The 16,430-nt window shown below is 39.5% G+C and overlaps 1 protein-coding gene across 8 annotated transcripts in view; it reads right to left on the bottom strand.

Moving 5' to 3' along the window:
• grid1a (glutamate receptor, ionotropic, delta 1a) overlaps positions 1-16,430 on the bottom strand; it is a 395,293-nt gene that overhangs the window by 246,704 nt on the left and 132,159 nt on the right. Inside the window, exons 1-2 of one of the 8 annotated variants that reach the window (XM_024296913.1) lie at positions 12,421-12,479; positions 11,991-12,165 (exon numbers count right to left, since the gene is read on the bottom strand). The exons of the other annotated variants lie outside the window; for them this stretch is intronic. Coding sequence (XP_024152681.1) covers positions 11,991-12,072 — 82 coding nt within the window. The 5' untranslated portion in view covers positions 12,073-12,165; positions 12,421-12,479. Of the gene's footprint in view, positions 1-11,990; positions 12,166-12,420; positions 12,480-16,430 lie in introns of those variants that run through there. 8 annotated transcript variants of the gene reach the window in all.

Genomic DNA, 16,430 nt, shown 5'->3' with positions numbered 1-16,430 from the left:
AGATTCTACAACAAAAGATACCAAATGGAAAAATAGGCTCAATGAGCTTCTATTCATACTGTTGAGATAGGAAAAAGGGTCCTTTTATGTGTTTGCCATTTAACTGAATTTAATACGTCCATAAGAAGCGTCTGATTTTTCTATTTTGTGCATCAAATATATATATATATATATATATATATATATATATATATATATATATATATATATATATATATTGGCAGATAAACACCAGTTATATCAATTTATTTATTTGAGAGTTTGAAGTCTGAGCACAGGGGACATGATTTATTTAAATTTCAAAAATGTAGCAACACCTTAAGAGATAAGAGTTTTCGGCCAGGTAATCATAAAGTCTATTTTCAGCATGAATGAGAGTTGAAGTACTTTTGGAGAAGCTTTGGTTCTGGTTCAGTGCATTTTTTTCTTTTTTTTTCAGAAAAAATAATTCCAAATGTCTCAGATGTGTGCCTCAACGATCCATTTTCAACCCGTATACTAAAAGTTTGTGGTTTGGGTTTTAATCAAAAAAATCAAATCCAAAGCTCAAGAGTTTAGGCGTCCAGGTAGGAATACTTAAGGCATTAATGTGTTGTTTTTTTTAAGACTAACCCCAAACCTGCCATTCCTAACCTGAAAAAAACATCAGAAAACAGGTGGAAAACCGTCCTAAAAGGGACCATAAAGGTGTGTGATAGAAAAAGGATAAAAAACAACTCTCTTTAACAGGTGTTTTGCTTCAGACTGTGGGGGAACACCTGATAGATGTTTGTGAATGTGAGTGTTTGGAGTGACTGGCATTAAGCTTCTCCTGTGGTCCATTTGAGTCTGACGGTTGCTGATTGGGTTCAAGTGCTCCTGGACTATAGATGCCATTTGAAGATTGCCTTCATCCCTCCCTTGAAACACAAGAGCTGATAAGAAAACAACTTTTTTTTTTTTTTAATCTCTTGGGTGTTCCAAAAAAAAAAAAAAAAAAACATTTACACAGCATTGGCCTTCCTTTTCTGGCCCTGTTGTCTGGCAGTTGAATCAATGCAATGAAAAAAAAAAAAAAACTTGCAATGATAGGTCTTGAAAAGCTTTTTAGCTCAACGGTATTCCAACACTCTTCCATGATTTCTTATCTTCCCTGTGCAGCATGCTAATCAAAAGCTGTCTCTCCATGCAATCGCTCACTAGGATCTGCAGCTTTGTCTAAGCCCTTGCCATGAATGTCTTAAAAGCAGAACCTCATAAATTGGCCCAGGAGCTCTGCTGGCTCCGAATTTCACCTGTCTCAAAAGACTTGCAAAAAGACCAAACAGAGTCATGAAGCGACATCAGTTTTAATTAAGGCTACTGTTACAGGTTAAGGTTGCTAGTTTCTCTGCTTTGCTGGAATATCTTTTTGCACGCATTGCACTGCTGAGCATATTTTTACCTAAACAGATTTGTGCTGAAAAACAAGTCATTTTACTCAGTCTTATTCGCCCACTAAACAAACGGGGGGTTGGTTGTGCTAAATGTCAGTGGAAGCACGAATGCCTCTTGAAACAAATGCAAATGCTATCATAAAGAACAAGATTGGGATGATTAAAAATAACAAGCTACTCACATGCCAGACATGAGATAGTCTCCACCACCATCAGGCGCTTCATCAAAGAGCATGTTTGTGTGCAGAAGCTTCAGTCTAATGATTGCATACATACTATTTCCTCCTTATGTGCAGCCAAGGCCATCATTTTGTACATTATGCTTCTGGAGACTTTGTTTATAGCACCTCCCTTTTTCATAGACCCGAGCCAAGTTACAAGAAAATATTATACTCCCAAACATGGTCATTAATTAATTAAGAAAACTCCATAACCTCCCTCTCAACAGGCAGCCAAAGGGTGTTATCTGTGAATTATTACAATTTTAAGAGTACACAGTTAAGGCAAAAGGGAAGGAAGGTTACAATAAAGTTGTAATTATGTCTCCATTAGTAATCTGGACGCTGGCTCTAATTTCACCTTCAGGTTTCTGTCATCAGCGGAGCAGTATAGAACTGTGGTTTCTTTTTCTTCTCAGGGAAAATGGAATAAATGGTCAAATATGAGCTTTGAAAAGCAGAAAGAAGGAGACAAACAGACAGTCTAGAATGATTCTAAGGATGTCTGTCTGCAGTGGCTCCTATTTGCAACCTTATTATATTAGTCATATGAGTTGTCCTTAGTAGCATGTGAAATAAATACATTTTTAACCACTTTCTTTCAGTTTGAGCATTGCATACATTCTTTTGACAAAAAAAAAGGTTATCTATTGTTTTAAAGAAAATTGTGTTTGAGAATTTATTTTCTAGGTCAGGTTAACTATAAAATGCTCATTGTTTCCATTATCTGAAAACAAATGTGTACAACGTAGAGAAATTCTTCATGATTCATCTAATGCTACACCAGCCTCAGTAAAGCATGTTCAAGTCACCACTTCTAATAAAAAAATATGACTTGGGCGTCCACATTCAAAACGCTCACATACGTTTTTAAGTCGGTTTTCAAAGCGCAGTCATTGAAGGCGTGTTGAAAGTTAAGTTAAACTTTGACCAATCAGGGACCTGGTTTTGGTAGGTAAATATGGGTCAACGAATTCTCACTCCCAATTGTCATAAATGGACATATAGTTCAGACATCCTACGCGCCGCTTTTTGAGGTTTTGTGTGTTCCCAACTTGTCGTTCATTGACATGCTGGCTGTTCCCATCAAACCAGGGGTCCCAAACCTCCTGGCCACAAGCTGGGAAGAAATGCATACACTAATCAGGGGTCCCAAACCCTCGGGACACGGCCTGGTCTGGTATCAGGATGCAGACTGGACCTGTTTTCTTACCCTGTACTGGTACTTTAACTTGTTACCGGTTCCATGTCCGTTGTCCCATCTGGTCCTGAAGGTTGATGACCCGTGATTTAATGAGAACAGGCAGCATGTCAAAAACTGAAGAGTTGGGGACACCCAAAACGTTGAATTGTGATGCGGAGGGGTCCTGAACTATATATGAAAAACATGTGTAGTATGGGTATCGTCCTTTTCAAATCGTGGAAGTGCCAACCAATTGAAAGTTGATCATGGAGGAGAACTGAATCATTGTGGTTTGTGCCAGGCTGGAATTAGATGACGCTAACGCCGAATCGGAATTCTTTCCCTACCCCTATGGCTTCTCCCGTAAGAGACCTCTGAAGGGTCGTCTGAAATAGATCTTTTAACAGGTATTCCTTGCTGCAGAGGACTCTGCTTCCATCCGTGTTCTGCTTTGCGTCGTGCCGCTGAGGATTAGTGATTTTCTTCACGTGGGTGTTCTCTGAAGAACAGAAGTTTACATTTAAATTAATGACTTTTTGTTTCAGCATGACCTTTTAAAAGTTCTAAAACCAATGTTGTTATGTCTTTTTTGTTGTTTTATGCTAATTTTAATGTGACTGTGTGTGTGGGGGATATATTGCTCTGTCCTTTCTTGATTTCTCTATGAACCTGCCAAGGGACTACAGATGTAAATTAGCATGGTTGCTATAATCTGGTAAATTTACTTCTATGACTGAATAGGTGTTCATTAATGTACATGGTCCCTAATAAATACATATAAAATATACATTTCTGAGTGCTAGCAGTTGAGCTGATGACGTCATAAAGTGGGAGTAGAGTCCAAATTTGAAGACATTATTTTTCCATAACCGTGCTTGGAGGGCTAAATTTGAAGGTTAAGTAGCAACAGTCCAGTGTGAACACCATATAAGACAAGCCTTTATTGTCACTATACCATGGGAAATGAAATTGGAGCTGAAACCCGAGTTTAGCGCATTGTTGATAGTACAAAATATTCCTAAAATGAATGTATCATAACAGTTTTAGTGACTGATAATTTATCAAACAGGCCGTAGAATTTGATTGTTTTACTATGTGGGTTCTGCTTTGGTAGTTTTTTTTGTTAATTTGTTTATAAGTAGCATTCTTAGCTGCAAAAGTGAAAACAGAACAAAGGTTTTAGATGACTAAAAGCAGGAGTATTTTCCTCGAAAAATATCTGCATACAAAGAAAACAAAACTGACCCAATTTACAGAGGCGATAACCTATAAAAACAGTCGCTTAATTCTGTTTTTGTAGATTGCACATAATAGGTAAATATGGGAAAATATATTATTTGTGAATCGCATTCAAGTCCCTGAAAGCCAGCAGTTACTCTGAATTCAAGCTCGCCGTCTGTGTTGACCCACCTGACACCAGCAGCAATATGTATGACAGTGACACAAGAATACTAATTAACCTCTGGAAAGTTCATGCGGCTGTTCACACAGTCGTGACTTTAAAGTGACAGGTAACAAGACGAAGGTGGAAGATGGAGCGGGAGACCTCTGGAAAGTAAAAAAGAACAAAGAGATGTGTGAGTCGTGGCATCTGAAAGTATTTGGTTGGGGGAAAAAAGGATCGTTAATGCATTTCGATGAGCCATTATTTTTGTCACACGAGATGAGCTGCGCTTCAAGACAATTTCCATCCGCTTTCATCCGCGCGGACGTAAAGTGGACCCACTTCTGCCGAGAGGTGGAAGATGGCACTGCCATGCCCACATGACGCTCTGTCAGAGCGCCAACATCCGATGTTATGCAGCTCAAGCCTCACGCTGGCAGAAAGCTCCTCTGGTCCACACTTATTTATACTTAAAGGATCATGGCACACAAGGTGGCCCTCAAGAAGAGAAATGATTTGCACAGCCTCAGTGTGTGGTGCATCCCTGCTGTGTAACCATGGCAGCATATCATGTATTGAGTACAAGCTAGTTTGCAGTGCAAATTCAGGATCAGGCCTTCCTGCTTCAATCTCAGCACATCATTTCTTCACATCATTTACTGCTTATTTTACATAAATGCCTCGCTAATTGGATAAAACTTGCTAATTTTGCACTTAACAATGAGATTTTAATGGTTTTGTCATAGATTTCAAGATGAAAAGAGAAAAGAAAACAAAGAGAGAAAAAAAAGGATCAGAAAATCAAACAGCATCAACACAAAATTCATGGAATGAGAAAGCCGAGAGCTTAAAATGGAAAGTCAGTGCCTCTGAGCCAAATGTAGAGAGAACATTGGCATTGATTTTGCGAGATGAAAAGAACTCAGAGATGAGAAAAGCCCGGGGAGCGATGCAGATGTGGGTCTCATACTCTTTAACTCTTTTAACTTGTCAAATCTCCTGTTTCTTACAGTTTACAAGTTGCTTGTTTATCATTGCTTTACTCCGCTGCCTCCACAGTTTAGCAGTAATGAGGGTGCATCCAGGGACATTTAACAGTTTAAGCTACAATCAACGTAGGTAACGTCTGTTTAACTTACTGTCATGTCAGAGTTTAATTTTTGGATTTTGCTTTTCCAAAATGAATATTTAAAACATCGTTTTCGATCTTTATTTTATAAGAAAGCTTAGCTGTTGTAGAACTGCAAGCATTGTTTTTTTTTTTAATACAACCTTATAAAAGGAAAATATCTTATTATTTATTAACTAATGGGCTTAGGGTCAAAATGACCCTTACAAAAAGTATTCATAACATCTTAAAACATGGATTTCATAATTGTTTTTTACCAAAGTTAGACATTACCTTTTAGAATTATTAAAACAAAGTAAAATGACTTCCACCTTAAGGTGATTAAATCTGCATCGCCCAACAGGTCATACATCATTTTTATATCTAAGAAAAACAACATTAATAAGAGGAAAAAGCCATCTGGGGAAATCATACACCAACAGTGATGCATCATCTTTAGATAAAACATAATTTCAAATTTCAGTGAATAGAAATAAATTAAAGTTTTTATAAAGATGACCCTTAGACTTTTAACTTTCACAGCCTCCTGTGTAAAGAAAACACTTTAACCTGGTTCACATTCATCCTGCTGCTGCTGCTGGACCTTTTTCCAACCAGTCCTGCTCAGCGGGCAGGTGTGGCCAATGTGCCTTACCTGCCGGCTATTCAAGATAGAGGAAGCCACACCCACTAATGAAGGCAGGGAGCAGAGCAGGAGGCGGCTGGGTTTGAGGTTTAGGTTTAGTTGTGCTGGTTGGTTTTTCCTGTCTTTGTCCTCAGCAGTCTTACACTGCTGGGTTTTGTTATTTTAGTTGGCAGTCTTGATTTTCAAGCTTTGTTTATTTGTTTTCTTTAGGTAGTTTTGTTTAGGTGATCCTTAGTAGGGAGCTGCTGACTCCAGCGGTCGACATGACTGGGTCAGCAGTCTCCATTACTTATTTTATGTTTGGCTAAGTTTCCAATTCCATTTGCTTTGTCTTTTTGTTTTAACCAACATAATAATCATTTTCCCTTTTGCTTTTCAAGACACAGTTTCCTTGTTTCCATTAATTAAAAAACTGTATTCTTTCTTCTCACTGGTGTCCAGATTTCCCCTAGACTTGAGCCAGGTCTGCCCTAATGGGACTATAACAGCATCCAATTAAGAAAACTCAAAAAAAAAAAAAAGGTTGTATAAATATTTTTTTAAAAAAAATTAAGATCTGCATATGTGGTCAGGCCTAGAAAATTTGTTTTTGCAGGTTTTTTTATTATTATTTATTGAAAGGGGAAAGGACAAAAAGATATTTTTAGTTTCAAATGCAACCAATACCATGTAACAGCTAATTTGCAGACCAGGTCCCTGAAGTTCTGATGTGATGCTGCATCTTTTGTTTTCTAAGCACCTCTGAAACTTTCCAAGCAATGCCCTGATAAAAAAAGGAAAAATAAAAAAAAATTGACTCAAGACTTACAAGACTCGTGACAGCAAAACTGGCAGCTATCAAGGAGAAGGAGGTGGAGCAACTGTCAAATGTCAGCAACTCAAACTCACAGTGAGAGTTACAGGACAGCTGGTTGCTTTCATGAGAATGCACTGTTAATGCAACATGTTGTTTACCTTCAGTAATAAACAAATTATTTCTGCACTTTTTAAAAAAAATCTATTTTAAAGCAAATAATGCAATTGTGTATTATCTAAGAATAATAGTGGGTCACAATGAACCTTTATACCAATAAAGAAAACTTGGATATTTCAAAGAGTTAAATCTATCTGCTACTACAGGTTTGCCACAACTTTGCCACCATTCTGAAAAAGCTACAGCAGATTGCAATGAGATTTAAAGTTGGGAGGCTGTTACACACCAGGGATTTGACATTTATGCTTCTGCTTGTGTGCGTATATAGAAAACGTCTGAATGTAAGCAGCACAGAAATGATGGAAGGAATAAAAAGAAATGTGTTTGTGTGTGGTCTTCTGAGATATAAGCATTTGAGTTCCAGCAATTATTAGAAGATTAGCCCTGTGAAAAATCAGCAGCGATAAGAAACAGAATCAAAGACGGATTACAGTGGCCTCCACATTCACTTCTTTCCATTTCTTTCTCCTCCTGCCAACATGCCTGAACTCAGGAGCACCAGGACCTCTGCAAGCAGATGCAACCAAGCATGCTAACTGAAAATACTGCAAGGCAAACAATAACATGTACACCGCAATTCATGATGACACATCACACAGGAGTGACACAAACTGTGTGTCACCTCCAGGCAAAAAGTCTTCGTGCGCTTTTTGAACTTGTTATGTGTTGCTTCAGAGTTTATTTCCGTCACTTCACAGTTGCGCTGTCTCATTCGGGACGACTGGGAGAGAACAGTGTCCTTCAAGCTCAAACATCTACCAGCAAGCTCATTAAGTATAAATGAAGTTAAATGGGTGGCTCAGGACATTTTGTCAGAGGGTAGAGGTATTAAGTAATAAAAACCTCAAAATTACTCAGCATTATTTAGTGAACACAGTTTTAATGCTGCGCACTTGCAGTAATTATTTAAGTCCAAGAGGCAGACTACGCACCTACAGTTCTTTCTTTCATCCTCCTATCTATGTGATTATACTTCACTAGCCCATTGTCATTAAACTTAAAATCAAGAACTCCCATCTAAAAATAGTCAAGGAATTAATCCCTTTGTGTGTAACAGACTCTGATCAGTGGTTATCCAACACATTCTCACTCCTAACTCGTCATATTTGGACGTATGGTTCCGGCCCCTTAATGTCACTTCTTGACATTTTGGGTGTCCCCAACTCTTTGTTTTTTTTTACGTGTTCCCATTAAATCAAGAGTCCCCAAACCCTTGGGTGGCCTTGGTGTAACAGTAAGGCAGTTGACTCCTGATTGGAAGATTGCAGGTTCGATTCCCTGCTTGCCCGCCCGTGAGTCGAGGTGTCCTTGGGCAAGACACAGATCCCCACATTGCCCCGATGGAAGGTTGAAGTCAGTGTTTGGCAGCTGAGATGCCACCAGTGTGTGAATGGGTCTGTTGCCTACTAGGTTGTTTCTACACCCTCTCCCATCCTCATCTGCCTCACCTGTTCTGAGCTCCATATATTCATGTTTCACTGCCAGTTTGTTGTAACTCACGCCACGTTCAAGCTCACTTCTCATGTGTTGTTGCCTCTTTGCTGCTTACCCTGTTTCTGTTATTGGACCTGGAGCTGCCTGTAAAGTTTTCTGGCATTTGTTTATGGACCTGAGCTACCCTTTTGGATTACACTTTGGATTGTTTGTTGAATCACCTCACCATAACCTGGCCACCATCATTCATCAACCTGCCCAAAACATTCTCCTTCAAGAAAGTTCGACCATTTCTTAGCCATTGTTTTAATAAACTCTTCTCCTGCTCCTGAGTCTCTGCCTTCTGTCTGTCCAAAATCCTTACAATACCGGTCTGGGTTAGGGGACCCATCTAGTACTAGTTTCACGTCCAGTACTTAGAGTTGGGGATTCGTGATTTAATGTAAAACAGCCAGCATGTCAAAAAAACAAACGTTCAAAAATTGCAAGTTGGGAACACCATAAATGTCAAAAAGTGATGCGGAGGGGGCCCAAACCATGAGTCCATGTATGACGAGTTGGGAGTAAGAATGTGCAGAGTTATCACCATCTATGACATAGTATGACCAGCTGATGCACCCAAACCTCACTCACAGTGCAGTAACAAAGTTTGACAAACACAACTCAACAAACTGTGAACAAAACAACAAACATAACAATCACCAGCAATCTCCAAACTTGAGACTCAAATATGGAACAAAACAACAGAAAACTCCCATAATGCACCTCACCTAAAGTATAATTATTAAACCCAAAGTGTTGTGTTCTAAAATGACTTTACATTTGTGGCTTACAATAAAAATATATAATGCAAAGAAAGAAAAGACTTAGCAGTAATATTCTGGTCTACTTTGCAAATATAGTCATAATTGGAATTCTGGCAGAGAATCCGCTCTGAGACTGGAAGTTAGTGAGTTCAAATCCATGGTTGAGTCATATCAAAGACTCTAAAAATGGGCCTTCAGCATTTTGGGATTGGGGGGGTTAAATCACCAAATGGTTCCTTAATGCGGCTGTGTCTGCAGCTCACCACTCCCCCAGGTCAATGGGGAGAACGAATTTGTGACAACTAATGGGACTCTTTAAAACTGCATGCAAAAAGTTATCTTCCAAGTTTTTTTTCTTTGTAAAACAGGTACAGTTTAGCAACTGATGTCAAAAATATAAACATTTACTAATTTTTTTATTTTTAGCATTAAAGGGTCTGCTGAAGACTGTTCCAGTTGTCTATGGGTGAGGCACAGCAGGCAGGCTGCTAGTTCAACGCATCCAGGGTAACAGACGAAATCAACCATCCATGTTCCGGCTCACTGCTGCGGACAATTTAGGAAAAGCAATTAACCTCACGTGCGTGTTTTTGGACGATGGGAGGAAGTTGGAGTAATGGGAGGAAACCCACATGCGCTGAGTGAACATATAACATCCACAGATAAAGGACTTGAAGCAGAACCAGCTTCCTGTGAAATGACAGTGCTGATCACCACACCATTCATCACTTTGCTATTCATCCATAAGATTGTAAATCTTTCATGGATGTAACTTTTGTCAGGAGAACTTATGATGAATATGTTTTGCTAATATTCTTCTCTTCAAAATTAATTTTGAATGGATCAAATTCACTTGTAATAGACTTGGAATAAGTTTAACTTTCTTCAAGGAGCCACAATCTAGAAGAAGATCTTACACACACAGGCTATAATTAGATCTCTGTGCGACTTGTTTTCTCACAGAATACAAATTGTACATCTTATCACCAGATAGACCTTCACACAGCAAACACAGAGGACCAGCACCAAGAGGACGGATGGTAACCTCTCTGGAGAGCTATAACAAGCAGGCACGTCTGAGCAGATGGCAGTCATGAAGTGTGGTATGGCTGAGTGCTCTTGACGTACAACATGCACAGTTGGAGAATTTTTTTTAATGAAACTTAAAATGTAAATATTTGTGATTAAGATCTCATTTTATTAAATAATATTGGTAACACTTCCTTTTACAGTACAGTACTTACAGGGTATTTAAGTGGTATTTACATTGTACTTTTTTGTACTTATTGGGTCCTTACAGGGTATTTACATGGTACTTTTGAATGAGACCTACTGGGTACTTACATTGCACTTTTTTGTATCTAATCAGTACTTAGATAGTACTTGCTGTGTATTTATGTGGTACTATTTGGTTCATACTTATGTGGTACATACTGCATATGTTTGCTGTACACACTAGGTTTTTACACAGTACCTATTGGGCATTAGGGGTGTGCCAAAATACTGATATTGTGATGCGTTACAATATTTAGTCCTGCAATTGATTGTCGATGAGTTCTCACCAAGTATCGATCTTTTATTTTAATTTGAAGACTGTAAAATGTTATATTCCTTTGGTGAGATATTCCTTCAGAGGCAGATAGGGGGCGCGCATTGCTAGACTGGCTGTGCATACTTGAATTATAACATTTTTATTAGGGATGTCCCGATCCGATCACGTGATCGGAAATCGGGGCCGATCACGTGGTTTGGGACTCGATCGGAATCGGACTCCTTTGTCCGATCAGGATCGGATATTTCATTTATTCTCATTATGATCAGAGCCTTATATTTCATCCCCACTACAAATCTGCATGTCATGAAAAGATCCCAAAATGTCATTACCAGAAAACGCAGCAGAAAACGGCAACAACTCAAGCAGAATGCTAATGTAAACAAAGCTATCTAGAAAGCTAACTTCCGGGACCAATAACTCTTTTAAAAACGCTTTAAACTGACAGCAAGTGTCTCTATTGGTTTGTCATAACTCAAACAACAACCTATAAAGGTATTCCAACAAAAAAGACAGTATTTTTTTCTTTTTAATGTAAAGCTCTTCATGCAGCAGACAGATGGCTAAACAGCAGCTGCTAACTGCTACATGCTAACTCCGTGATATAACTCCTTAGGACCCGAGCTGTCCTTTGATATGCCTGTTTGATTTATCTGACAGAGAAATAACAATTAAGAAAATTAACTACTGTGGTAATAAAACCAAAAATGTGATGTCTTAAGAACTTAATAAATAAGCACATAATCTTAAAAATAAATAAATAAAACTAGTAAATTAAAACTAATAATGATATCAGCTATTCATGAACACTCATCAAATTTTATGCTAAAACAAAGTCATAATTTATTTTTAAGAATTTTAAATGAGGACAGGAATCACATTTGGTCAAAAATGTTCAAAAGCTCTAAAGATGTTAAAGCTAAAGTCACTAAATTTTATCACATGACTAATTATCACTTATATAACAAGAAATTTTTTTTCCTAGTTTGTATTTGCTGTATTTTTACTTGTTTATTAAAGCTACTCCCCAGAAGTGTTTTATTTAAGTTTTTAATGATAAAAGAAGGTTAATGAAATATAAATAAGGGACAACACAAATCTGTTTCTTCAATTTATTCATGTTTTAAATGTCTTATAAAAGTATCGGATCGGGACTCAGTATCGGCAGATACACAAAATCAAATGACTCGGAATCGGATCGGGCCCAAAAAAACGTGATCGGGACATCCCTAATTTTTATTCTCTTGTTTATGTAACCCTCTTGTACTGACCCCTCTCCAGGAACCTCCGAGACTCTGCGTTGTGTTTATGATGTTGTGATGACAGGAAGAGCCAACCGGAGAGCCAAAGCATCAGAAACAATGGTTGGTTCAGGGATTGCAGTCGAGACGAGGACCAGGTAGAACAAGGCGGACATTTATTTTCCTTTCCAGAGGCACAGTGATCCTTTCAAAGCAGTAACAAACGTTCTGCATTAATACAACACCAACATAAAAAAATGTGCAGATATACCACACACAGAAGATATTGCTTCCCAATATAATAAAGAAAATTAACAGTAAATACAACTTAAAATGCGTCTTATTTTACCCAGCTCTAACTATAAAGTTTACTAAACGTAAAAATAAATACATTTACATATTTCAGAATGTTTTGACCCAAATATTACAAACATTGCTGAACACCACGTTTTCCCCCTACCTTTCAAAGCAGTAACAAACGTTCTGAAATCAAAATGGCGCTCAGGACGGACTTTGCCCCCGGGGTACGGTATCCCCTTCAGGTCAAAAAGTGCCACTGCAGTCAAAATCATGAGGCAATAGCACCATCTGGTGGCCATAACTTTCAACTATGCTACATTTACAACAATTGTTCTCTATGTAATGGCACCGCTGTTCAAGTTTACTATTGTTAGCACTGAATTTTACAGATATTTTGAAGAATGAAAGAAGTAAATTAAAGGTACTTTGTTTGAACATAACTTGTTCTTACATGTGGCAAGTACTACAGGACACACATGTAAATACCAAGTAGGTACTATGTAAAAACCTAGTGTGTACAGCATAAATACCCTATAAGAATACTATAAATACCCAGTGGGTACTATGTAAAAACCTAGTGTGTGCAGCATAGTTACCCAGTTGGTACCACGTAAGTAGAAACTAAATAGTACCAAATAAATACACAGCCAGTATCATTTAAGTTCCATGTATGTACAAAAAAAGTATAATTTGAATACCACTTAAATACACTGTAAGTACTGTATTGAAAACGGAGCGTTATTTTAGCCTACAGACACAAACAATTCAAGGATAAAATGTTTCAAAAAGCTTATAAAAAATAAAAGAGTGATTTGAATTTTGTGGTATGGGGGCATTGTTATCTTCATGTTGCACAACCCTCACAGTGGAGCTGGTGCTCTGTAATATGCATATGCTTACCGTATAGAGCCATTTGCTTATGTGTAGGGCACACAAATTCCTAACCGCTTTATAGTCTTTTACCCTTAGCTTGATACACTTTCTTTCAACAGCCTACTCACATTACGACACACACCATACCGCAAAGACACATTCAGATGTGCACGCAAACACACAGATGCATTGGGCATGGATCATAAAGAACATCCTTCAGCACTGAGTACACACTTGTGAAGCCAGTGCTCAATAAAGCAAATATAAACATCCAGTATTTGTTATCTTTCTTCAACAGAAGACAATCTGTGAAACAAAGAGTGAAGGAAAGGAGAGATTGTCTAAAGTTAGTGCTAGACTGCGACACAATATATTCATGGTCTTATCTATGACCAGGTGAGTCTAACAGAGATTGAGTATCATTCCAAAAAAGAGGAATCTTTCATTTCTGAAATCTATTTCTGCTTTTTTAGCTCTAGATAACATTGGAACGCTTTTCTTTGACATCAAGCTTTCATTTACAGCCTGCTAACAAGGGTTGTGGTAATGTACATGCAAGTCTGGGTGGCAAGGATTGATACTCAATTCCTAAAGGCTCCTTGAATATCTGGGGCATCAAACCTTAATTATATGGCAAATCTATGTGTCAGAATCTACAACAATACACAACATTTTTGACATTAATGTGGTTCTACGTTTGTCTTCCGAGGCGCACTCTGACCTGAACTCTGCTTTTCCTGACAAGAGTTTTACAGATGGCACTGTGATGCGATTCCTGTCTACCAGATCCAACACCTGGGGTTCCTTTCCATGAAACACAGAGGGTTCTTGTCCTTGTCACTGCACTGCTAACTCCTGTTGGTTTTGGCGTCCTCCTGGGGACGCTCTGCTTGTTGCTGAAAAGAAGCAGCTGGCAGTACCATGTGTCATTGAGGTAGGCTAACAGAAGGATTGGAACCTAAACTAGTAGAGATTTCTTCAGTTTTTTATATTTATTTTTGGATTTGGTTACCCAAACTAAAGCTTTACACAGGTTTCCCTTTTGTGTGTTTACGTGAGTCACGTCTACCCACACGTGTGCCTGAGTCACCCGAGGATGAGACTTTTTTTTTGGTGACCGCCTCGCTGCCCAGGGTGGCGTCAGTAGAAGTTGAGGATTAGTTATGTTACTCGGTCAGCAGCCACTTCCTTGTCCCTGCTCCCTCATGAGAGAGGTCAAGCTTGAGTGGAATCAGCCAATAAGATCTTCTGGCCCCCGTGGCAGTCGGCACACACTGCTGCATTTCCCTCCTCACTCTGCAGCCGTTTATGAGTCTGCCTAGTGTTGTCATAGCCCCCAGGTGAGGCCATGCTTTCCTTAGAGGAACACGGAGGGGAGAAACTAATAAGCAGGGGACAGCGGCAGAAAAACAGAGACAAAAGGAGGATGGCATGATGAAAGGGAGGTTTGGCAACACGATTTCTTACACACTCCTCCGCAGTGTGTTTGTGAATGCTAAGCAAGCGGCTAATGCTACAAAAAAAAATCCATGCGCGGTATAATTGCTTTGCCATTTTTAAGGATCAGATGTAAGTGCACAACGCGTTACAGCACCCATTTGAGGAAATAATTGGGTGTTTCTACAGAAGGCACAATGGTATTGATACGCTGCAGAGTGAGGAGCAAAGCTGCATCTGGAACTGTGACGGAGACTTCTCTCTCATTCAGCACTTTCTTCCCTGAGTGCATCAGACATTTTCTAGTCATTTATCAGCAGGAATTTCTCTGCGTTATTCCAAAACAGCAGCCAAGGATGAAGGGCGACAGGGGAGGAAGAGTGATTTCCATGTTGTGGTTTGACACCGTATTAGTTTTTGGTCAAGACAGGTCAGGAGTTACACACACAAAACCTTTAGGAGAGACAGATATTCATCTGTTTCCTAACTAAGCCTCGTGCTCATTGGGCACGGAGACACCCGAAGGTATGTGACATTTGTTTAAGCATATTCAAACAGTGAGTGTCACCATTGATCCAACATTTCAGCTGCTTATGTCATTCATATGCATGAGAAGCTTTACAAGAAAGTTGTAGACAAGAACAAAACACAACCGAGCCGGCAAGGCCAAGTGGCTCCATGTGGTTTAAAAGTTGGCAGAAAATGTGGCCCCTGATTGGGTTTGTCCACCGTTTCTGTGGTGGCCCCTCCTGCGTTTGCCCACATTGGCTTAAGTGGGCACTCAGTGCGTTGGACGGCTATGCTAGCCAGCCATGCCGTGGACACCATAGCATGCTAGGGAGCACCGCTTGCACCACTGTATCTAGCTAGCGAGCTCCACTGTAGTGAGCTGGCAAGCTCCACTGTAGCATGATAGTGAGCTCCATTGTATCGCACTAGCGAGCTCAGCTGTAATGTGCTAGCAAGCTCTGCTGTAGCACGGTAGTGAGCTCCCCTTTAGCATGATAGTGAACTCCTTTGTATCACGCTAGCAAGCTCCAGTGTACCGAGCTAGCAATCTCCGCTGTATTGAACTAGCGAGCTCAAATGTATGGTGCTAAGTAGCTCTGCTGCATCGAGCTAGCAATCTCTGTGCTCCACTGTAGCATGATAGTGTGCTCCGTTGTATTGAGCTAGCAAGCTCAGCTGTAGCGAGCACCACTGTAGCATGATAACAAGCTCCGTTGTATCACGCTAGTAAGCTCCACTGTATCAAACTAGTAAGCTCCGCTGTAGTGCGGTAGCGAGCTCCCCTGTAGCATGATAGTAAGCTCCTTTATATCACGCTAGCAAGCTTTGCTGTATCAAGCTAATGAGCTCTGCTGTATTAAGCTAAAAATCTCTGCTGTAGTGAGCTAGCAAGCTCCAATGTATGGTGCTAGTAGCTCTGCTGTATGGAGCTAGCAAGCTCTGGCGTAGCGAGGTAGTGAGCTCCACTGTAGCATGATAACAAGCTCCATTGTATCGTGCTAGCAAGCTCCACCGAAGTGAGCTAGCAAGCTCGATTGTAGCATGAGAGCAAGCTCCTTTGTATCGAGTTAGCGAGCTCCACCCGGGCCAATACAGAAACTGTGGACAAACCCAATCGGGGGCCACATTTTCTGCCCACTTTTAAACCATATGGGGCCCACTTGGCCTTGCTGCCTGGGAAGAAAGTGATATTTAGCAGAAAATTCGATTAGTCAGGAGAAGAGCCAGAAAAAAAACATGCAAAGATCCATTCTTTCCCTTTTAGATTGTAAAAATAATTTTATGCAAATTCTTGGTCAGATCATTATTATCTTGTATTGGATTCTAGTTTACTGGGAGGTTGAGAAAACA

The sequence above is a fragment of the Oryzias melastigma genome, linkage group LG15 (genome assembly GCF_002922805.2).
Source record: "Oryzias melastigma strain HK-1 linkage group LG15, ASM292280v2, whole genome shotgun sequence".
In the NCBI taxonomy this organism is placed as follows: Eukaryota; Metazoa; Chordata; class Actinopteri; order Beloniformes; family Adrianichthyidae; genus Oryzias; species Oryzias melastigma.
This window is presented reverse-complemented; position numbering and strand designations above follow the sequence as displayed.